This window comes from Panulirus ornatus, chromosome 12, assembly GCF_036320965.1.
Source record: "Panulirus ornatus isolate Po-2019 chromosome 12, ASM3632096v1, whole genome shotgun sequence".
NCBI lineage: Eukaryota > Metazoa > Arthropoda > Malacostraca > Decapoda > Palinuridae > Panulirus > Panulirus ornatus.
Genome location: NC_092235.1, coordinates 69,307,148 through 69,331,125, shown reverse-complemented (window position 1 = coordinate 69,331,125; position 23,978 = coordinate 69,307,148). Strand labels below are relative to the sequence as shown.

General features: G+C 39.8%; 2 protein-coding genes across 8 annotated transcripts in view; one reads left to right on the top strand and one right to left on the bottom strand.

Annotated features, from left to right (window-relative positions):
• Positions 1-351: 351 nt before the first annotated feature.
• Positions 352-15,106, bottom strand: RpL24 (ribosomal protein L24). 3 transcript variants are annotated; one of them, XM_071668206.1, is made up of 7 exons: positions 15,029-15,105; positions 14,823-14,898; positions 12,854-12,939; positions 11,469-11,582; positions 9,727-9,774; positions 9,066-9,132; positions 352-468 (listed from the first exon to the last, which is right to left on the bottom strand). In XM_071668206.1, the coding sequence occupies exons 1-7, from the start codon at positions 15,031-15,033 to the stop codon at positions 379-381; spliced, it is 486 nt and encodes a 161-aa protein (XP_071524307.1). In that variant the 5' UTR covers positions 15,034-15,105; the 3' UTR covers positions 352-378. The 3 variants fall into 3 exon arrangements, with proteins under 3 accessions (XP_071524307.1, XP_071524306.1, XP_071524308.1); XM_071668205.1 differs by having other exon boundaries at positions 352-471; positions 15,029-15,104; XM_071668207.1 differs by lacking the exon at positions 352-468 and having other exon boundaries at positions 9,066-9,205; positions 15,029-15,106.
• Positions 15,107-15,115: 9 nt separating this feature from the next.
• Positions 15,116-23,978, top strand: part of Cep97 (centrosomal protein 97kDa) — a 153,795-nt gene continuing 144,932 nt past the window's right edge. For all 5 annotated transcript variants that reach the window (XM_071668201.1, XM_071668204.1, XM_071668202.1 and 2 more), the window contains exons 1-2: positions 15,116-15,291; positions 17,178-17,210. In XM_071668201.1, coding sequence (XP_071524302.1) covers positions 15,279-15,291; positions 17,178-17,210 — 46 coding nt within the window. In that variant the 5' untranslated portion in view covers positions 15,116-15,278. The remainder of the gene's footprint in view (positions 15,292-17,177; positions 17,211-23,978) is intronic.

The window sequence follows — 23,978 nt, the reverse complement described above, 5'->3', positions numbered from 1 at the left end:
ATGTTTTCCAAGGCAATTTTCTGTTAATCACAAGATCTTAAATGATTATACATGGACAAGTATTGCTTGAAAATAAGAATATCTACATAAACCTATGTTGGTTATATTCAAATCATTGTTCTCTGTAGTCCCACACATACTGCACAGTTCTTCTCAGATACACCCAACAATAACTAAACATTAATATACTTCCCTTCCAAATCCTTGTCACTGGTCCACCTAAGTATGCAAAATCAGTATCAAATAACATTTCAGCATACAAATCAAGTGCCTAACCCTCATTTCTTTATTTGTAGTTTAAAAAACTACAACAGAAGGTAACAAACTTTCTAGGGTACAGAAAAATAGTGCTATTATTTTTTTTTATTGATCACTATATTAACGGCGACCACCATGTCCACCATGTCCACCATGACCAGGTCGACCTGCCCTGGGCATCTTTGGGGCCTTCTGTGCTGCTTTCTTTGTCTGCTGGGGTAAGAGGAATGCTTATTAGTTTTGGACTCCTTGCTTAAATTAGCAAGGGGAAGAGATGTTCACAAACAAGTAATCACTACATTTTTAGGGTCTGAAAAATGTTTAAATAATTGCCTTTGACAAACCTATGTTGATTAAAATCTTGACTTTCATGTAAATCATGTGCAATAAAAAGGATCTAATCCCATTACTGCCAAAGATGATTAATTTACTGGAAAACCATAATTTATTTATCTATTTATTTTGCTTTGTCGCTGTCTCCCGCGTTTGCGAGGTAGCGCAAGGAAAGAGACGAAAGAAATGGCCCAACCCACCCCCATACACAATGTATATACCTACACGTCCACACACGCAAATATACATACCTATACATATCAATGTACACATATATATATACACACAGACATATACATATATACCCATGCACACAAGTCACACAGTCTGCCTTTATTCATTCCCATCGCCACCTCGCCACACATGGAATACCATCCCCCTCCCCCCTCATGTATGCGAGGTAGCACTAGGAAAAGACAACAAAGGCCCCATTCATTCACACTCAGTCTCTAGCTGTCATGCAATAATGCCCGAAACCACAGCTCCCTTTCCACATCCAGGCCCCACACAACTTTCCATGGTTTACCCCAGACGCTTCACATGCCCTGATTCAATCCACTGACAGCACGTCAACCCCGGTATACCACATCGATCCAATTCACTCTATTCTTTGCCCGCCTTTCACCCTCCTGCATGTTCAGGCCCCGATCACTCAAAATTTTTTTCACTCCATCTTTCCACCTCCAATTTGGTCTCCCACTTCTCCTCGTTCCCTCCACCTCTGACACATATAACCTCTTGGTCAATCTTTCCTCACTCATTCTCTCCATGTGCCCAAACCATTTCAAAACACCCTCTTCTGCTCTCTCAACCACGCTCTTTTTATTTCCACACATCTCTCTTACCCTTACATTACTTACTCGATCAAACCACCTCACACCATACATTGTCCTCAAACATCTCATTTCCAGCACATCCACCCTCCTCCGCACAACTCTATCCATAGCCCACGCTTCGCAACCATACAACATTGTTGGAACCACTATTCCTTCAAACATACCCATTTTTGCTTTCCAAGATAATGTTCTCCACTTCCACACATTCTTCAAGGCTCCCAGGATTTTCGCCCCCTCCCCCACCCTATGATTCACTTCCGCTTCCATGGTTCCATCTGCTGCCAGATATCTAAAACACTTTACTTCCTGTGTCTTATAAGTTCAGCATTTGCTAGTAGGAAATACACACAGTTTATGGGCAGCACTGACACAGTATAGGCTACAAGGATGAGTATAAGCACTGACACAGTGTGGGCTACAAGAAAGAGTCGATGTCACACACAATGTCCCTTGAAAAGCTACACAACCACCAAAATGGTCATAATCAAGCGATTGAGGAGTCCCTGTAGCTACAGTGACTAATGATTTATTAGCAATGTCACAAGTGGATCACCTTCAGTGAGCACTGACTTCAACTTGTGGTGTGAAAGCACATGCCTTTTTTTTTATGTTGAAGGCTTCAGTCACAGAAAAAAGTCCACAACAAGGTCAGGCCTTAATTGAAATATAGAGAGAATTATGAAATGGAAAAAGAGAAGACAAGGGAAAGTATTCATGAATTTTTGAGAAAATGAAAGACCTGTCTTTTGAAATATGCCAGGTCATACTTATTGGGAATGACATGAGATGGTAGAGAGTTCCAAAGCTTTGACATGTAGGGAAAGAAGCAGGTATCAAATTGGACCATCCTTGAGTTGCTGATGGCCACACAATAATCATGTTGATGCAGCAGCTTGAGTACTGCGTGGTCTATCTAGTGGTGGGGGCACACAAACAGCCAGCTCTCAGGAGCAAAAACCAAAACCAAAGTGATACCTATAGAAGGGAGAAAGTGAACCAACATTGTGGTGTAGGGCAAGGGGGTCAGATTTGGAAGTTAGCCTGGGACAGTTTACAAATCAGACCGCTTTCGACAATTGTCAAAAAAGGATACAGAGCTAAAACCACCCCAAATGAGAGATCAGTACTCCATTCAAGGAAAAATCATCCCTCGTATAGACAAACCAACTGTTCAGAAGAGAAAAAATTTCAACATCTAAACAGGGCACCTGGTCCCTTAGGGGCAAACTTAGCTATTCCCATAATGTGGGGTTTCCAAGAGAGAGTGGATGCTACAGTAATACAAAGTATGTTCATAAAGTCAAGAGGTAGAATTACAGAACTGTCAAAGGAGAGACAAAAATTGACAAGTTTTTGATAAAGGGAGGCGTAAAAATTGGGTATTGGAGGCATCAAACTAGATTTGTCTACCCCACTGAGATATCCTGTCCAAGTCCGAGTTTACTGAGGAAGCTGTATTAAGATGAGATGCAGGTCGAGTGAGAGAAGAGGGAGCAAAATTGAAATGTGGATGAATGCACTGTTGAGTTGTCAGTATATGAGTGCATTGGATTCTTTGTGGAGATGAAATCGTTGAAAAAAAAAAGTGTAGGGGACAGGACAAAACACTGAGGGACACTGTTGCTGACGCAGAAAAGGGGGGAGGCTGATCCATCAACAACCACAAGGATAGACTGGCCAGAGAGGAAGCTAGATATGAAGGAGCAAAAACAGAGAGGGAAGCCAAAAGAAGGGAGCTTAGAGATGAGACTCCGATGCCACACCCTGTCAAAAGCCTTAGATATGTCAGGGGCAACTAAATAAACCCTCCCCTCCTTGTTATTTTAACTTTCTATATTTCAACTTTCTAAAAGGGGAAACAGAAGAGGGGGTCATGCGGGGAGTGCTCATCCTCCTCGAAGGCTCACATTGGGGTGTCTAAATGTGTGTGGATGTAAACAAGATAAGAAAAAAGGAGAGATAGGTAGTATGTTTGAGGAAAGGAACCTGGATGTTTTGGCTCCGAGTGAAACGAAGCTCAAAGGTAAAGGGGAAGAGTGGTTTGGGGATGTCTTGGGAGTAAAGTCAGGGGTTAGTGAGAGGACAAGAGCAAGGAAAGGAGTAGCACTACTCCTGAAACAGGAGTGGTGGGAGTATGTGATAGAGTGTAAGAAAGTAAGCTCTAGACTGATATAGGTAAAACTGAAAGTGGATGGAGCTCTAGAGATGGGTGATTATTGGTGCTTATGCACCTGGGCATGAGAAGATCATGAAAGGCAAGTGTTTTGGGAGCAGCTGAGTGAGTGAGTTAGTAGTTCTGATGCAGGAGACCGGGTTATAGTGATGGCGATTTGAATGCAAAGGTGAGTAATGTGGCAGTTGAGAGAATAATTGGTGTACATGGGGTGTTCAGTGTTGTAAATGGAAATGGTGAAGAGCTTGTAGATTTATGGGCTGAAAAAGGACTAGTGCTTGGGAAAACCTGGTTTAAAAAGAGAGATATACATCAGTATACATATGTAAGTAGGAGAGATGGCCAGAGAGCGTTATTGGATTACGTGTTAATTGATAGGCGCGTGAAAGAGAGACTTTTGGATTTTAATGTGTTGAGAGGTGCAACTGGAGGGATGTCTGATCTTTATCTTTTGGAGGCAAAGGTGAAGATTTGTAGAGGTTTTCAAAAAAAAAAAAAAAAAAAAAAAAAAAAAAAAAAAAAAAAAGAGAATGTTGGGGTGAAGAGAGTGGTGAGAGTAAGCAAGCTTGGGAAGGAAACTTGTGTAAGAAAGTACCAAGAGAGACTGAGTACAAAATGGAAAAAGGTGAGAACAAAGGAGGTAAGGGAAGTGGGGGAGGAATGGGATGTATTTAGAGAAGCAATGATGGCTTGCGCAAAAGATGCTTGTGGCATGAGAAGCGGGGGAGGTGGGCAGATTAGAAAGGGTAGTGAGTGAAGGGATGAAGAAGTAATATTATTAGTAAAAGAGAAGAGAGAGGCATTTGGACAATTTTTGCAGGGAAATTATGCAAATGACTAGATGTATAAATTAAAGAGGCAGGAGGTCAAGAGAAATGTGCAAGAGGTGAAAAAGAGGGCAAATGAGGGTTGGGGTGAGAGAGTATCATTAAATTTTAGGGAGAATAAAAAGATGTTTTGGAAGGAGGTAAACAAAGTGCGTAAGACAAGAAAACAAATGGGAACATCGGTGAAGAGGGCTAATGGGGAGGTGATAAAAAGTAGTGGTGATGTGAGGAGGAGATGGAGTGAGCATTTTGAAGGTTTGTTGAACATGTTTGATGATAGAGTGGCAGATATAGGGTGTTTTGGTCGACGTGGTGTGCAAAGTGAGAGGGTTAGGGAGAATGATTTGGTAAACAGAGAAGAGGTAGTAAAACCTTTGCGAAAGATGAAAGCTGGCAAGGCAGCGGGTTTGGGTGGTATTGCAGTGGAATCTATTAAAAAAGGGGGTGACTGTATTGTTGACTGGTTGGTAAGGTTATTTAATGTATGTATGACTCATGGTGAGGTGCCTGAGGATTGGCTGAATGCGTGCATAGTGCCATTGTACAAAGGACAATGGGGATAAGAGTGAGTGCTCAAATTACAGAGGTATAAGTTGGGGTGAGAGAGTATCATTAAATTTTAGGGAGAATAAAAAGATGTTCTGGAAGGAGGTAAATAAAGTGCGTAAGACAAGGGAGCAAATGGGAACTTCAGTGAAGGGCGCAAATGGGGAGGTGATAAGTAGTGGTGATGTGAGAAGGAGATGGAGTGAGTATTTTGAAGGTTTGTTGAATGTGTTTGATGATAGAGTGGCAGATATAGGGTGTTTTGGTCGAGGTGGTGTGCAAAGTGCGAGGGTTAGGGAAAATGATTTGGTAAACAGAGAAGAGGTAGTAAAAGCTTTGCGGAAGATGAAAGCCGGCAAGGCAGCAGGTTTGGATGGTATTGCAGTGGAATTTATCAAAAAAGGGGGTGACTGTATTGTTGACTGGTTGGTAAGGTTATTTAATGTATGTATGACTCATGGTGAGGTGCCTGAGGATTGGCTGAATGCGTGCATAGTGCCATTGTACAAAGGCAAAGGGGATAAGAGTGAGTGATCAAATTACAGAGGTATAAGGTTTGTTGAGTATTCCTGGCAAATTATATGGGAGGGTATTGATTGAGAGGGTGAAGGCATGTACAGAGCATCAGATTGGGGAAGAGCAGTGTGGTTTCAGAAGTGGTAGAGGATGTGTGGATCAGGTGTTTGCTTTGAAGAATGTATGTGAGAAATACTTAGAAAAGCAAATGGATTTGTATGTAGCATTTATGGATCTGGAGAAGGCATATGATAGAGTTGATAGAGATGCTCTGTGGAAGGTATTAAGAATATATGGTGTGGGAGGCAAGTTGTTAGAAGCAGTGAAAAGTTTTTATCGAGGATGTAAGGCATGTGTACGTGTAAGAAGAGAGAAAAGTGATTGGTTCTCAGTGAATGTAGGTTTGCGGCACGGGTGTGTGATGTCTCCATGGTTGTTTAATTTGTTTATGGATGGGGTTGTTAGGGAGGTGAATGCAAGAGTTTTGGAAAGAGGGGCAAGTATGAAGTCTGTTGGGGATGAGAGAGCTTGGGAAGTGAGTCAGTTGTTGTTCGCTGATGATACAGCGCTGGTGGCGGATTCATGTGAGAAACTGCAGAAGCTGGTGACGGAGTTTGGTAAAGTGTGTGGAAGAAGAAAGTTAAGAGTAAATGTGAATAAGAGCAAGGTTATTAGGTACAGTAGGGTTGAGGGTCAAGTCAATTGGGAGGTGAGTTTGAATGGAGAAAAACTGGAGGAAGTGAAGTGTTTTAGATATCTGGGAGTGGATCTGTCAGCGGATGGAACCATGGAAGCGGAAGTGGATCATAGGGTGGGGGAGGGGGCGAAAATTTTGGGAGCCTTGAAAAATGTGTGGAAGTCGAGAACATTATCCCGGAAAGCAAAAATGGGTATGTTTGAAAGAATAGTGGTTCCAACAATGTTGTATGGTTGCGAGGCGTGGGCTATGGATAGAGTTGTGCGCAGGAGGATGGATGTGCTGGAAATGAGATGTTTGAGGACAATGTGTGGTGTGAGGTGGTTTGATCGAGTAAGTAACGTAAGGGTAAGAGAGATGTGTGGAAATAAAAAGAGCGTGGTTGAGAGAGCAGAAGAGGGTGTTTTGAAATGGTTTGGGCACATGGAGAGAATGAGTGAGGAAAGATTGACCAAGAGGATATATGTGTCGGAGGTGGAGGGAACGAGGAGAAGAGGGAGACCAAATTGGAGGTGGAAAGATGGAGTGAAAAGGATTTTGTGTGATCGGGGCCTGAACATGCAGGAGGGTGAAAGGAGGGCAAGGAATAGAGTGAATTGGAGCGATGTGGTATACAGGGGTTGACGTGCTGTCAGTGGATTGAATCAGGGCATGTGAAGCGTCCGGGGTAAACCATGGAAAGCTGTGTAGGTATGTATATTTGCGTGTGTGGACGTGTGTATGTACATGTGTATGGGGAGGGTTGGGCCATTTCTTTCGTCTGTTTCCTTGCGCTACCTCGCAGACGCGGGAGACAGCGACAAAGTATAAAAAAAAAAAAAAGAAAAAAAAAAAAATGTAGCATTTATGGATCTGGAAAAGGCATATGATAAGAGTTGATAGAGATGCTCTGTGGAAGGTATTAAGAATATATGGTGTGGGAGGCAAGTTGTTAGAAGCAGTGAAAAGTTTTTATCAAAGGAACAAAGTGATGGAGGGAAGACAAAAGAGAGAAGCTTTGAGATGAGACCTAGATGTAATACATGTTAAAACTTAGGATATGTTGGGGTAACTACACACAACTCCCAAAATCTTTCAGGGTGACTATCATCAGTGGTTCAAGCCTTACAGAGGCCATATTGGTAATCAAAGAGAAGACCGAGATTCAGTCTCCAAGGATATGGGAGCAGAAGAGGGATTCAAAGACAGTGAAAATGGTAAATGTCAATGCAACTAGATATTAGTTAGAAGGGTCAGTATGGTCACCCTTCTCAGTGATGGGATGTAAAACAAATGCTTCCAAGAAGGAAAAGCTTTGGTTTCTAAACAGACACAGATGAAGCAAGCACAGGTGCAAGTTCTGAGGCACACTTTCTCAGTACACAGGGATGAGTGCAATAAGGACCATAAGCCTTGCTTGTGTCCAGGGAAAGAAGTGCTTTTTGGACAGTCCAGAAAAAAGATTAAGGGGAGGGGCATAGGATTAGAAAGAGGAGCATTGGGAGGTAAAGGAATGTTAGAGTCATCCAAGGTGGAGTTAGAGGAGAAATGGGAACCAAAGAGAGTTGCTTTGTTTGTGGGAGAGACAGAGTACTATCACAATGGAAAAGGGAAGGAAAGGCATAGTGACAAGAAGTAGCTCAAGATGCCCATAGCCTAAGACCAAAAAGAACTATCAATGAATGACGAGGATAGGTTACCTCACTTCCTTTGAATAAAGGAATGCTTTGCCTCATGGATAATTTACTTGCAATGATTATGAGCAGTGATAAAAGCTGAATGGGAGTCAGAGGAATGAGTCTTTCCAAGCCTGAAACTTTGCCAGAATGGCTTTAGAATAGGAAAATTGAACCATGGATTGGAAGAAGAGGTATACTAGGAGATAGTGGGGATAAATGCTTGAATTCCTGCAACAATAACCTCTGCTATGCATCAGGTGGAGAAAGAGGCATCACCACACAAAAGACAGTAATTTACCCAAGGAAAGTTGGAAAAGAAGTTTCGTAATCAATTCCAGTCAGCTTTGTTGAGGTGCCAGTACCTATGATTAAAAGAGGATGCTAAAGGGGGATATGCCGTTAAAACAGACACATCTGAGTGTGTGTGATCAGCAGAACCAACTGGGGGCAAAATTGTTTAGTTACAGCAGGATGGACTAGAGGTGAAAAACAAATCCAGAATATTAGGAGTGGTCACAGAAGTCAGGAATATGGGTAGGGTAGATATCTTTTTCAAATCAATGAGAATGGAGAACTTGCAGGCTTCAATCTCTCCACCATCCATATGGGAAGAATTCAACCATTCCTTATGATGAATATTGAAATCCCCAAAGTAGAGAAACTCATCAAAGTACGGGGACTCAAGGGCCTTGAGGGATGCAACGTGCGTTAACATTGGAATAAGCATAAACACCACCTTTGAACCAGAACCACAAGTGGAGATAATAGCTGGATATGAATAAGGGACTAGAGAACATCATCCATCATCGTTAGGTTTTCTTTGATTTTCTTTGATGTCCCACTACTTTAATTTTTCCAAGTTTTCCATTAGTGTTCTTATCAAACCATTTTTCTTATAATATTCCAAATCATACTCTTTCAAATGCTTTAGCAAATTCACTTCTCTTGCTCTCTTCATCAATCTCTTTTGTAGTACCTGTTCTAATTTGTGGATATAAAACCCTGGTTTAGACAAGTATCTTATGAAATAAACCTGGAATCAGTAAAAGCAAAATGATGAAAATGAAGATACTAGAAATGCATGTGGGGGAAAGTCATAAGAAAAGCACAAGCTTATAAAATGGTATGGCCACAAAGAACAAATGGCAGATGATTGGGTGGTCAAGAAGATATATATTGATGTCGATGATAATTGTGTAAGCAGTTCAAATCAAAATTTACCTTAGGTGGTGCTGGAGCATTAGCCTTCTTAATGGCTTTGGCTGCCTTTGCCTTCTCCTTTGCAGCTCTAAAAAGAAAAGTACTCATTAAATGCTGAAAAGGTTTGGACATCTTGGAGAAAGAGTGAGGCCTTTGCAGCTCTAAAAAAGAAAAATATTCATTAAATGCTGAAATGGTATGGACATTTCAAGAGAATGAGTGAGGAATAGTTGGTAAAAAGTATATATGTGTCAGAAGGGGAGGAAACAAGAAAGGGATATCAAATCAGATGGAAAAAAAAAAAAAAATTCTGAGTTATTGGGGCCTGAACATGTATTAAGATGAAAGGCATGCACAGGATAAAGTGAACTGAAATGATGTGGTATACAAGGGTTGGACATGCTGTAAATGGACTGAACAAGGGCATGTGAAGCAGCTGGGGTAAACCATGGAAAGGCTGTGGATAGAGCTAAGATTTCAGTGCAATACAAATGAGTCTATAGATGTGAGCAAATGTGGCTTTTCTTCATCTTATTCTTAGCATTACTTCACTACTGAGGGAAGTAAAGACAAAGCATGAAAAAAATCTAATACTTGCTCCAACGGAAATAAATATGAATATGCAACAAAAATCTCATTCACATACGAGAAAAATACAACAGGAAAGAGGTGATGTACAAACCTGATAGCTTGTTCTCGTTGGGCCTTGCGCACTTCAGGCTTCATGTTCCTGTAAGAGAGGAATTTCCAATGACATACTGGTGTACAATGGGAGTATAAAAATACAAATAATTTCCATACACATTATCTTATCCCTGTCCCGTATCATAGGAAGTTGATCAATTGTATAGTGCTACTCAGTTTCTTCACAAAGCCTCAAGTTTTGTCCACTGAGCAAAGTGTGAAGCACTGCCTCCATAACATTACAAGTTTTTTTTTTTTTTTTATACTTTGTCGCTGTCTCCCGCGTTTGCGAGGTAGCGCAAGGAAACAGACGAAAGAAATGGCCCAACCCCCCCCCCCCATACACATGTATATACATACGTCCACACACGCAAATATACATACCTACACAGCTTTCCATAGTTTACCCCAGACGCTTCACATGCCCTGATTCAATCCACTGACAGCACGTCAACCCCGGTATACCACATCGCTCCACTTCACTCTATTCCTTGCCCTCCTTTCACCCTCCTGCATGTTCAGGCCCCGATCACACAAAATCTTTTTCACTCCATCTTTCCACCTCCAATTTGGTCTCCCTCTTCTCCTCGTTCCCTCCACCTCCGACACATATATCCTCTTGGTCAATCTTTCCTCACTCATTCTCTCCATGTGCCCAAACCACTTCAAAACACCCTCTTCTGCTCTCTCAACCACGCTCTTTTTATTTCCACACATCTCTCTTACCCTTACGTTACTCACTCGATCAAACCACCTCACACCACACATTGTCCTCAAACATCTCATTTCCAGCACATCCATCCTCCTGCGCACAACTCTATCCATAGCCCACGCCTCGCAACCATACAACATTGTTGGAACCACTATTCCTTCAAACATACCCATTTTTGCTTTCCGAGATAATGTTCTCGACTTCCACACATTCTTCAAGGCCCCCAGAATTTTCGCCCCCTCCCCCACCCTATGATCCACTTCCGCTTCCATGGTTCCATCCGCTGCCAGATCCACTCCCAGATATCTAAAACACTTCACTTCCTCCAGTTTTTCTCCATTCAAACTCACCTCCCAATTGACTTGACCCTCAACCCTACTGTACCTAATAACCTTGCTCTTATTCACATTTACAAGTATTTCCTAATTATCTTCTGTACACAATATGATTCGAGTGAGGCTAACATTTTTATTCTATCTTGTGTTTATCAGGAGACTTCACATTTGTGAAGACTGTAATTCACTCATAACACATTCCACTACCTAAGAAAATACACCAAAAGAAAATTATCTGAATACACACTGTTCATACTTTTCCATTCCATTTCATTCATTCTCACTGTTTATTGCAGAAAGTACGTCTTCAGCTTTCATGTCAATTTGTTGAAGAATGTTCCCATCTCTTATCAATGAAACTGGATTCAGGACATGGGTTGAATCTTTGACTATGTACTGATAGAAAAAAAAAAAAAAAAAAAAAAAAAAAAAAAAAAAAAATTGCAACGTTGTCTATAACCAAGTCACCATTTTACATAATGGACCGACTGACTGGGTCATACACTCAAGCTTCTACCATAACTTTAAAACACCTTCGGTTTCTTTTACTATTTTCATCAATATATGCTTATGTTGACACTTACATTATGTACATGCTTTATGCAAATGTATAAAACTACAAATTTACAGCTTTTACAATAACTTTTTGACAGGTAACTGCTTAACACTGGATAAGACATCTCCGCCACTTACCTTTTAGCCATTATGTCAGTGAGAGAAGCCCCCACAATGGCACGTTGGTACTTCTGGGTACGACGGGTGCGCTTTTTAGTAGCCTCTTCCTCCATACCCTTTTTGTGTTTACGCCTGAAAAGAAGTGTAAGTATGCAATATAACATATCAGTATCTTTCATATTAATCATACTTGATCGCTATTTACCGAACAGCAAGGGAGTGCCAGGAAACAAAGAATTGCCCATCCACTAATAATCACATATATATATATATATATATATATACATACACATATGCAAATGTGGGAGACAGCGACAAAGCAAAATAATAAAAAAAAATAACATAAAAAGGTACATATTCATACTTGCTTGCCTTCATCCACTCCTGGTGTCACTCCACCCCACAGAAACAGCATCCCTAGCCCCTGCTTTGGAGAGGCAGCACTAAGAAAACATTCATAAAAGGCCACATTCATTCACACTCAGTCACTCGCTGTCATGTGTAATGCACCAAAACCATAGCTCGCTATCCACATCCAGACCCCACAGTCCTTTCTACGGTTTACCCCAGACACATCACATTCTCTGGTTCAGTTCACTGACAGCACATTGACCCCAGTATACCACATCGTTCCAATTGACTCTACTCCTTACATGTCTCTCACCCTCCTGTATGTTCAGGCTCCAATCACTCAATTTTTTTCACTTCATCCTTCTTTTATACTAAATAGCTTGTGCATGTCATATTGGTTCTGAAAGAACAAGGATTTCAGCATGCACATAAAAAACAAATTTTTGATTACCCTTACATGACAGGTTCAAATAGACTAGATATACATCTTCCATGTCAAGGAAAGAAACTGAAAAGGGAGTGGAACCTGGAAATCCTCTCTCAAACGGGAGCCACGTGACTCATTTCTCTCAAAGACCGTGTCATGTGCTCACTAATAATGCTCAGCACACAGCACCACCACAATTCATGGGCCATATAAACACTGATAGTGTATGTGACCGCACCAACATAAATCATGGGCCATATAAACAGTGTATGAGACCTGAGAAATGTTGTTAAAACCTGAAGACGATGTTCAAGACTCATCAGCTGGTGATTTTATGAGGACAGCAACAGCCTTAACCCCAAGAAAATATAGTCTTAGAAATCTATGGAGATCTCTTTGTATAAAGATATATAAAAAAAAATGAAAAAAATATGCTTTGGTCATTTCAATTCATTGGTAGCATCAATCTGTAACAGGCAATCTTGATCATGCACATGTTACACCTATCTGACAATCATTTAAGTAATTCAGTTCAGCAAAACTTGAAAAACCTTGTACATACCAAATACTTTACATGTTTGTTTTCCTTACCATCTGTGTGTGGTACAACATTAACTTTAATTACCTGTATAGCATAGTCCACCGGACTTCACGGGGGTTTCTCCTCATCGTATGGGCAGCTTCACACTTTGAACTGAGAAATACATATATCTGAAGAAGAAAGTCAGTCAGCACTCTTCACAATTATCTCAAAATTCTACAACTCATTATCAACAATCAATTCCAAACTCAAACTGTAATTAATGACAACCCTGCATGTATGAACACAACCATTCAGAATTTTTTCAAACTTTATCCTCTAAAACAGGAATAAAACATCCACAACCTCTAAACATGGGGGAGAGAGAAGTTGAATAAGATATAACACCTTCACATTTCTAATAAATACATCCACCATCAAAGAAAACAACTGCCACAGGTAAAATTTATATTCTACTCAAAGAACCAAATAATTTATATATAAATTGAGAAGTTGAAATGCACAGTAAATTTGGAAAGAAAAAATGCCTGAGGAGAGAGTATCTACTTACATAGCTGTAAAATTCTGACTGCAGCACGAGTGATGCACACCACTCACTGCATACCAAACTTGACTGACTATACTCCCTCTATTTCCATAAAACATGCCAATAATTTTTTTTCCAAGGACGATCAAGCACTTTTCTAAGCCAGCCATTAAAGTTTCCATTTGAATATGTAATGACTCACATCAGTGTCTTTATTTATCTCAGAACATACGATGGTACATACCATTAACTAAATATTTGTAAAGACTAAGGGACTTCTTATACAGAATTCAATTTACTGTCATTGTGACAATCCTCGTTCATTAAGGTAAATTATTTTCATAACGTTAAATGTTCCAAGTCTGCATCAAAAACAAAGCCTTAACTGAAACATACAATGATTAAAGAGAAGGAAAAAGAAGAGAAGTATTACAATTTATTTAGAATTGAAAAACGACTTTTCAAAAGTGACAATTTACAGTTAATAAGAAAGACATAAGAGGGAAGAGTTCTAAAGCTTCAGTGTATAGAGCAGGTGACAGTAATCATAACAACCCACCGACTCACTAACAGCCATCCAGTAATCATGATACGCTTTAGTTTGTAGAGTAACAGTGCGAGCTAACTATGGGTGGGGGCACACAAGCAGCCATTTCTCATGAGCAAAAACCTTTAAAAAATGGAAAGTGAACTAACATGGCAGCATAAAGCAACTGGGTTAAGTTTACAGGCTACCCCAAGTGAGTTAAATTAGACCATCTCAGACGCAAGTAAGGATGCACAGCTAAAACCATTACAGAAATGAGATCAATGCTCCAAATAAGGGCAGATCAATCCTCTGCACATCTGAGCAACTGTTTAAAAGAGATTTCAATGTCTAAACAGGGCTCCCACTTTCATAGTGCACTTACAAAGAAATTGAGGGGTAACATGCACATGCAAGTTACACATAATACACATTCAAAACTTCTAAAATTCAATTTGATCTTGATTAATTCAGTATGGCTGGTATTTTCCAACTTGAACAGAGAGAACAATTGAAATATGGACACGTGTACCTTATAAATAGGAATGCTTTTGAAATTGTTAAAACTGGTTCATTTTCAAAGCAGCAAGTATGGAAAAAGAGCACGATTTATAACGTACCCTGGGGAAGATTTTAGAGGAAGTTCGTCTCTATATGGAAGTAGCTTTAATGAATGACCTTCAATTTGAGGTCAATCAAGAGAATTTTTTTTACCTTATTCACTTTTGTTTCGGTACTAAACGTGATTACCTTAGTAATAACTATCTTATGAAAGACTTGCTGACCTTAATAATACCAAATATCCGTTATATAAACAAACTCTTGCTACAAAATGCAAATCCTTCAAGGAACCGATAGCATTTCAAACACGTCTTCCACATTTTCACCACTATAAAAACTACAAGCAAATTCTACACAACATCTTTTAACATTTAGTGTGAAGACTGCGAAGCCTTTATAGAGAATAGACATGAAACCAACAAAATGTAAATCTTTCTCACCTTTCCATCCGTCCGAACCATGGTCTTCCCATGGCCGGGTTGGATTTTGTATCCACTAAAACTACAAAGTTGAAGCCTGAAAAAGAAAGAAGAACACTGTCTTAACCTCCAGACATCCTATAATACCAAGTACCAATTTGACACTTCACAGATGTAGGATGACACCGATATAACACAATTCAAAATTTCACTCTCAATGAACTTACTTCATACTCAGCAACAACACGAAAGACAAGGTAGTAAGAAATGAGAACCAATATGCGAGTCTACTTTCGCAACAAAGTTTATGTCGTTTAAGGAGACTATGTATATATTAATATTTCAATGAATTACTAAATTAATATGATATTATAATCAGTTAACAATTATATCAAATAGATATCTAAAAAGAAATAAGATTATCAAAATATATCATCGATTTCTTACGAAAGTACATCAAAACATTGGCGCTCAAATATGGCCTCCTCAGGTATGTAGTATTTTAGATAATATGTGAAAAGTGAGAGAAAAACTGTCTTCCTAACCTGGTTTCCTCAATCTGAACTATCTGGCTTTTGATTAATGAAGGCTGGTTTTCAGTATTGTTTTAAATACATAAAATAAAAGTCTCAAGTAGTTAGAATGAAATGAGTAAACACAATTTATAATTATATACAAACGTCAGACTTTGCAATAAAGCAAAAGAAGAGACCTTGAAGCGGATAACCTTCTTATAAAACAGTTTTTTAACACATAGTGCTGTACTATTTTGAGTGATGGTTAATTAACTTTGACAAATACATACATTATTTTTTTGTATATCATAAATGAGGGAGTGTCGGTGAACAGGCCATCTTAGGATTGATCATGTAGCTTGTATGGTACCTCTTGAGTATCATCCTATGGTTGTTATAGATGAGGCAGGATTCATGATAACCTTTAGAGTGGTTCCTTATTCCATTTTTGTAGTAAATTATGTAGGAGGAGAACGATGAATGTTCTATTTCTTTCAAGATTAATTGTTAGGCATGTAGTTTTTGGTGCTCCCAGAGTACGACTTCAGACCCCTTGAAAGTAAAGTTTGGTCAAGTAGCACACATAGTGCCTCAAGATGCCACCTCAGGCCATTCTGAAGTAACTCATCATTAAGTAGCACACTTAATACTTCTTCAATTTTTCCATTAGAAATATGTGAGATAAGAGGTGCATCTATTATTGCTTTATTGCTTGCCTCAGTTAAAATTGCACCTAGTGGTGCTTTATGGCTCACCTCAGTTACTTATCTCTGAATATTCTAATCCTCATTTTAATTTCCAATACAGTGGGATATTTTTTCTTAAGTTGCTGACAGTCAGAGCTAAGTATGTAGTCCAAAAGTTGATTCCAGTTATCCACCACACTGAAAGAAGTACCTCCTGATGCTTTTATTACTTTTTTCTAATAAAGTGTATGCATATCTCTTCTTAAATTATTCTTGTTTCCATCAAAGAATTTGGCTTGTCAGTCCATTGCAATCCTTTAAATATCTTAAAAGTTACATCAAGTTTCTCTTCTATTTCCTAGTGTTGACATGTCCAATCTTTTGTCTTTCATTGATTGTTAATTCTCATAGTTCTGGTTGATATTTAGTGACACATAGTTGTACTCTTTTAATCATACTGATATCCTTCCTCAAGTAAGACCAGGCCTGGACAGCAAACTCCTGCTGGAGCTTTACATAAATGTATACAAAATAGTGTTTCATGGCACCAATACTCAAGGGAGTTCTTAAATTATTCCCAGCATTCTATTAGCCAGTTCAGTAACATGAATGAAAATTTTAAGTTTTTTGATACTGTATTGCCAAGGTTGTTCTTTTCCTCTGCAGTACCATCTCAAGCTACCATGTGGTACTTCTTGGTGAAGTAGCTCAGTTGGAGCCTTTTTTAGTACCACCATAGGCCACTTAGGATTATTATTGATCAAGCTGTACAATCAGTGCCTCTAAAACATTATGATACCTAGAAATGATATCAAAATGATATAGTTTCGTCCCAGATAAAAATCATGATCCTAATGAAATTTCATCAGATTTGCTAAAGATGTGTTTAGATGCACGTGACACACTGTTTGAGATACTGCTCAAGAAGTTACTGGAGAAGGGCATAGTGACAAGGCAGTGTTAAAGGACAAACAGAGAATCTTAATATTTTGTAAGATGAACTTCAAGGTGTTCTGGAGTTTATCTCATATAATGTTTAATAGATTGGGAAATATATGCATTTTACGCAATTTGAAAATTGGACTGAAGTTATTTCAGACACACATAAACATTTATAGTATTTTTTCTGTGTTGTAAATATAGAACCTTAATATTTTTGTTTCTGTCACCTACAGGAGAGGAAAAGGATGATGGACAAGATGACACAGGTGAGATACAATAGTTATTGAGTCAAATTGAAAGGGATTAATGAACATGTTAATTTTCATTCATAAGTGATGGTATGTATTGACAATAGGCTGTTCTATATTAGGATGACCATCTCAACTGTGGGTGTGGTATTATCTTAAAGTATCCTGTTTCTGTCATTGCAGTCCTCACATCATTGTATCCATACATGAATGATGTAAGGTAATGAATAATTGATACTGTTCATGATATTTTATTCTTAACAGACATTTCCAGTAAATAACTGAATGAACTAACATTACATCGGTATTTGTGAATAGTTTAATGTAACAAATGTCCCTCATTAAGCATCACCATTAGAAAGTTAAATTTATGCACTTCCACTCATGCCCCTGTGCACAAACAGTGTATGCATGCATATGTACAAGATATAATTGAGAGGGGTCAAGAGAAGAGCAACCAATATGGTACCTGAATTAAGAAAGCTAAGCTACAGTGAAAGGGTGATGACTACACACCAATCCATTTTGGGGGGAGATAATAGAGCGATGACCTTATAACAGCTTTTAATTTCTTAAATCAACTGGACGACAATGACAGTGAAGAGTCTTCACAAGGTGCAAGACTATAGTTACCAGTGGCTTTAGATAAATGTTCCATCAACACCTGCAAGACCTACAAAAGACCATAAGTCATCCATAGATTTAGGTATGGGAAAGCCACTTGCTCTTTTCATTTATCATCACATGTTTGTTTATCACATGCCCCCAAAAAACTTCAGCATCTTCATCAAAAAGTGACACTTTGACAGCAAAATCTTAAGTTCTGCCTTTCCTGATTCCTGGAAGGCAGTCTCAAGTTTCGTTAAGTGTTAAGTAACGTCTGACCCGTGACTTTTTTTTCAATGGAGGCTCCAGTCATGGACAAGAGTCCACGTCCAGACAGGGCTTCAATTGAAGTGTAGAGAGGATTATGGAAAAGAAAAAGAAGAGACAAGGGAAGCATATACAAATTTTGGAGGGTGTGAAGAACCTGCTTTTTAAAATGTGCCAGTTCATAATTATTGGGAAAGACATAAGAGGGTTCAGAGTTCCAAAGTTACAATGTGAAGGGAAAGAAACAGTTATCAAAACAGCCTACCCATGAGTTGCCTGTGGCAAGGTGATCATATGATGCAGCAATTTGCTGAGTATTGTGTGGTCTATCTATTGTTAGGGGCACTCAAGCAGCCAGCTCTCAGGAGCCAAAACCAAAGTGATATAGAAGAGGGAAAGTGAACCAACATATTGTCATAGAGCAAGCATGGTAAGTTTTGAAATTAGCCTTGGAGAGTTTATAAGTCGGACCATATTCGACTCAGCTCTGTCAAGTAAGGATGCAGAGCTAGAACCAACCTAGATGTAAGAGCAGTATTCCAAACAAGGACAGATCAATCCTTTGTATAAATAGAGCAGCTGTTCGGATGAGAAAAATAACGACATCTGAACAGGATTCCCAGTTTCTTAGAGGCAGACCTAGCTATTTCCAAGGAAGAGTGGATGTTACAGTAATACTAAGTATGTTTTTTGAGTCAAGAGGTGGAATTACAGAACCATCAAAGGAGAGAGGAAAGTTTTGAGGAATTTTCAGTAGAGAGATGAATAGAAACTGAATGTTAGGGACATTAAACTTAAGATATCCTGTCTCAGTCTCAGTTTGTTGAGGAAATTGTGTCAAGATAAGACGCAGATCAAGTGAGAAGAAGAGCAGAATTTAAGGATGTGCAGGAATTCATTGTTTCATTATCAGCATATGAGTGTATTTGGTTATTTGTGGAAGAGAGAAAATCATCAATAAAAGGGAGAAAATGTGTAGAGGACCGGATATAACCTTGAGGGCCTCTGCTATTGATGGAGAAAGGGGGAGAGGCTAATAGTAACACCCACAGATGTAGATCGGCCAGAGAGGAAGCTTGATATGAGGGAGCAAAGTGAGGGAAGGAAGCCAAAAGAAGGGAGGGCAACTACACTGGATTTCCCCAAATCTTTTCAGGATGGTGACCAAATATTAGTTAGATAGGATAGAGCATCACCAGTGGATCTCACCTTATGGAAGCCATACTGGTGATTAAAGAGAAGACTGTGAGATTCAAGCTGTCTAAGGATATGGGAATTGAGGAGGGATTCAAGGACTTTAGAAATGTTGCATGGCAAAGCAACGGGACAAAAGATCAGGGAGTTAGAACAGTTACCTTTCTTCAGGATAGGATGCACCAATGCATGCTTCCAGGAAGGAAAAGTTCTGGTTTTTAAATAGAAACAGAATAGATGAGTAAGCACAGGTGCAAGTTTATGGGCACACACTTTCAGTACACAGGGATGGACACCGTGAGGACCATAATCCTTGTATGTATCCAGAGAGAGAGAAGTGCTTTTCAGACATTCCAAAAGGAGATTACGGGGAGGGGTATATGATTAGTAAGAGGAGCGTCAGGGCTTGAAGTCATTCATGAGTTAGAGGAGAAATGGGAGCCAGAGTTGCTTTCTCTATGGGAGAGACAGCTATATTAGATATTTGCTTTTTCTATGGGATAGCTATATTTTTTTATTATACTTGATTGCCGTTTCCCGCATCAGCAAGGTAGCGCCAGGAAACAGACGAAGAATGGTCCATCCACTCATATACACATATATGTACATAGATGCCCATACACACATATACATTTTTTTTTTTTTTTTTTGCTTTGTCGCTGTCTCCCGCGTTTGCGAGGTAGCGCAAGGAAACAGACGAAAGAAATGGCCCAAACCGCCCCCATACACATGTATATACATACACGTCCACACACGCAAATATACATACCTATACAGCTTTCCATGGTTTACCCCAGACACTTCACATGCCCTGATTCAATCCACTGACAGCACGTCAACCCCGGTATACCACATCGATCCAATTCACTCTATTCCGTGCCCTCCTTTCACCCTCCTGCATGTTCAGGCCCCGATCACACAAAATCTTTTTCACTCCATTTTTCCACCTCCAATTTGGTCTCCCACTTCTTCTCGTTCCCTCCACCTCCGACACATATATCCTCTTGGTCAATCTTTCCTCACTCATTCTGTCCATGTGCCCAAACCATTTCAAAACACCCTCTTCTGCTCTCTCAACCACACTCTTTTTATTTCCACACATCTCTCTTACCCTTACGTTACTTACTCGATCAAACCACCTCACACCACACATTGTCCTCAAACATCTCATTTCCAGCACATCCATCCTCCTGCGCACAACTCTATCCATAGCCCACGCCTCGCAACCATACAACATTGTTGGAACCACTATTCCTTCAAACATACCCATTTTTCCTTTCCGAGATAATGTTCTCGACTTCCACACATTCTTCAAGGCTCCCAGGATTTTCGCCCCCTCCCCCACCCTATGATCCACTTCCGCTTCCATGGTTCCATCCGCTGCCAGATCCACTCCCAGATATCTAAAACACTTTACTTCCTCCAGTTTTTCTCCATTCAAACTTACCTCCCAGTTGGCTTGACCCTCAACCCTACTGTACCTAATAACCTTGCTCTTATTCACATTTACTCTTAACTTTCTTCTTTCACACACTTTACCAAACTCAGTCACCAGCTTCTGCAGTTTCTCACATGAATCAGCCACCAGCGCTGTATCATCAGCGAACAACAACTGACTCACTTCCCAAGCTCTCTCATCCACAACAGACTTCATACTTGCCCCTCTTTCCAAAACTCTTGTATTTACCTCCCTAACAACCCCATCCATAAACAAATTAAATAGCCATGGAGACATCACACACCCCTGCCGCAAACCTACATTCACTGAGAACCAATCACTTTCCTCTCTTCCTACACGTACACATGCCTTACATCCTCGATAAAAACTTTTCACTGCTTCTAACAACTTGCCTCCCACACCATATATTCTTAATACCTTCCACAGAGCATCTCTATCAACTCTATCATATGCCTTCTCCAGATCCATAAATGCTACATACAAATCCATTTGCTTTTCTAAGTATTTCTCACATACATTCTTCCATGCAAACACCTGATCCACACATCTTTTACCACTTCTGAAACCACACTGCTCTTCCCCAATCTGATGCTCTGGACATGCCTTCACCCTCTCAATCAATACCCTCCCATATAATTTACCAGGAATACTCAACAAACTTATACCTCTGAAATTTGAGCACTCACTCTTATCCCCTTTGCCTTTGTACAATGGCACTATGCACACATTTCACCAATCCTCAGGCACCTCACCATGAGTCATACATACATTAAATAACCTTACCAACCAGTCAGTAATACAGTCACCCCCTTTTTTAATAAATTCCACTGCAATACCATCCAAACCTGCTGCCTTGCTGGCTTTCATCTTCCGCAAAGCTTTTACTACCTCTTCTCTGTTTACCAAATCATTTTCCCTAACCCTCTCACTTTGCACACCACCTCGACCAAAACACCCTATATCTGCCACTCTATCATCAAACACATTCAACAAACCTTCAAAATACTCACTCCATCTCTTTCTCACATCACCACTACTTGTTATCACCTCCCCATTTGCGCCCTTCACTGAAGTTCCCATTTGCTCCCTTGTCTTATGCACTTTATTTACCTCCTTCCAGAACATCTTTTTATTCTCCCTAAAATTTAATGATACTCTCTCACCCCAACTCTCATTTGCCCTCTTTTTCACCTCTTGCACCTTTCTCTTGACCTCCTGTCTCTTTCTTTTATACATCTCCCACTCATATACATACATGTATGTATACATATCAACATATACACATATGCGTACATATACATACACATATACAGACATATACATGTATACGCATGTACATATTCATACTTGCTTGCCTTCATTCATTCCTAGGGCTGCCCCACCGCACAGGAAACAGCATCGCAAACCCCTTCTTCAGCGAGGTAGTGCCAGGAAAACAGACAAAAAAGGCCACATTCATTTACACTCAGTCTCTAGCTGTCAAGTGTAAGGCACGAAAACCACAGCTCCCTATCCACATCCAGACCCCACAGACCTTTCCATGGCTTACCCCAGACAATTCATTCCTTTGTTCAGTCCACTGACAACACATCGACCCCAGTTTACCACATCATTCCAATTCACTCTTTCTTTTGCACCCCTCTCATCCTCCTGTGTGTTCAGGCCCCTATCACTCATTATCTTTTTCACTCCATCCTTCCACCTCCAATTATGTCTCCTGCTTCTTGTTCCCTCCACCTCTGACACACATATGTCCTCTTTGTCAATCTTTCCTCACTCATTCTCTCCATATGCCCAAACCATTTCAGCACACTCTCTTCTGCTCTCTAGATGTTGTTCAACAGAAGAGATGTTACTAGAGAGACCATGAATGTTGGTATACTGAAGAGAAAAAGAGGAAGGTCTATCAGAGAGGGAAAGGTCATGGGAGGGGCAAGTACTAATTCTGTCTGAGCCCTCTTCCTCATTGGCAGTAAGTAGAGTCTGGTGGAAACCCTGAGATTCTTAGCACCCCATGATACCGGGGACAAGGGGCCATCAATTTTTCGGACTCTTTCATGATCATATTTAAGAATGACTGTGCAGATAAAAGGTGGTAAGAGAACTTATGTGAAAAAAATAAGCAAGACTTGAGTAGATGTATCGTGCTTCTAAGGAGATTAGGACAGGACTAGCCAGTTAGTCTCATTTTGATGAGGTAGAAAATAAGACCATTAGTCCTAACATGGAGAGTGTAGGATGGATCTAGGCACCTCTTTAACACTACTCAGTGAGGACAATCAAATGTACAAAGGTAATATGAGAGTTCCATTAACTAGATGGCATTTTCATAAACTGGAAATGGTCTGAAGGGACAGAAAAGGGAGTTGGTGGTTTGCTGCCCACTGCCATGTTCAGTTTCCAAAAACCTCTTTTTTTTCTTTTTTTTAAGATCAGCAGAGTGAAAGGCTTTCTTTTTTCTTATAGTCTGCTGGTAAAACATTACAGATAAAGAAACCTGGTTAGGTATTATTACATCATTAAGAAGTCTGTAGTCAGTTGACAATAGAGCATTCCAAGGTCATTGGCTAGATTCAAGAATTTCATCATCAAGCATGTCCTCAACCAGCTTACCAAGCCACAGCATAACATGAGTGAGGTGAACAGTAAGCTAGGATATAGATAGGTTTGATGTTAGGTTGCAAGTTGATTCTACATTGAATTAGGTTAGTGTGGCTAATCTTCTCACTAAGCAAAGCTAGATCATTGCAGTGTGTCTGTAACAGGTCAGTTAGGGTGTTGTCTGCATCAAGATATTTTAGAATACTCAGCTACTATTGAATTTCAGAATGGTAATAAGTACTGTGAATGCTTATCTGAACTGAGCATGTTGTGTTAAACTTATTTTTTGAAATGGTATTCATAGTGGGGAGCTTCTTTCTGTTCACTTCAAAGTCTGCCAGGTATGTATCCTTTTTGAGAATGTTATCACCTTAACATTTGTAGGTCAGACAGAAAACCTTCACATAATGAACCCTTAAATCAGGAAGAAATCCTCTTACTCAGCATGAAATGGGAATAGAGTACTGTCACACAGCATCTGTTACTGATCAAAATGACTTTAACAGGAGTCATTGATTGGCCAAAAATCCAGATGTTTCTGAATTAATGCCCTCTGACTTTCCATTTGGTAAGTCATTTCCATCCTGTGTCCCTGACAACCACAAAAAGACCACTTGAGGGCACCACCAGTTGGAGAATTAGAGTTAGCATAGCTGGGA

Coding starts and splice junctions, on each gene's coding strand:
- RpL24 (XM_071668205.1), bottom strand. Junction 9,133..9,726: donor CAACGAGAACAAGCTATCAG/GTTTGTACATCA, acceptor TTTTCTTTTTAG/AGCTGCAAAGGAGAAGGCAA. Junction 472..9,065: donor ATGCTCCAGCACCACCTAAG/GTAAATTTTGAT, acceptor CTCTTACCCCAG/CAGACAAAGAAAGCAGCACA.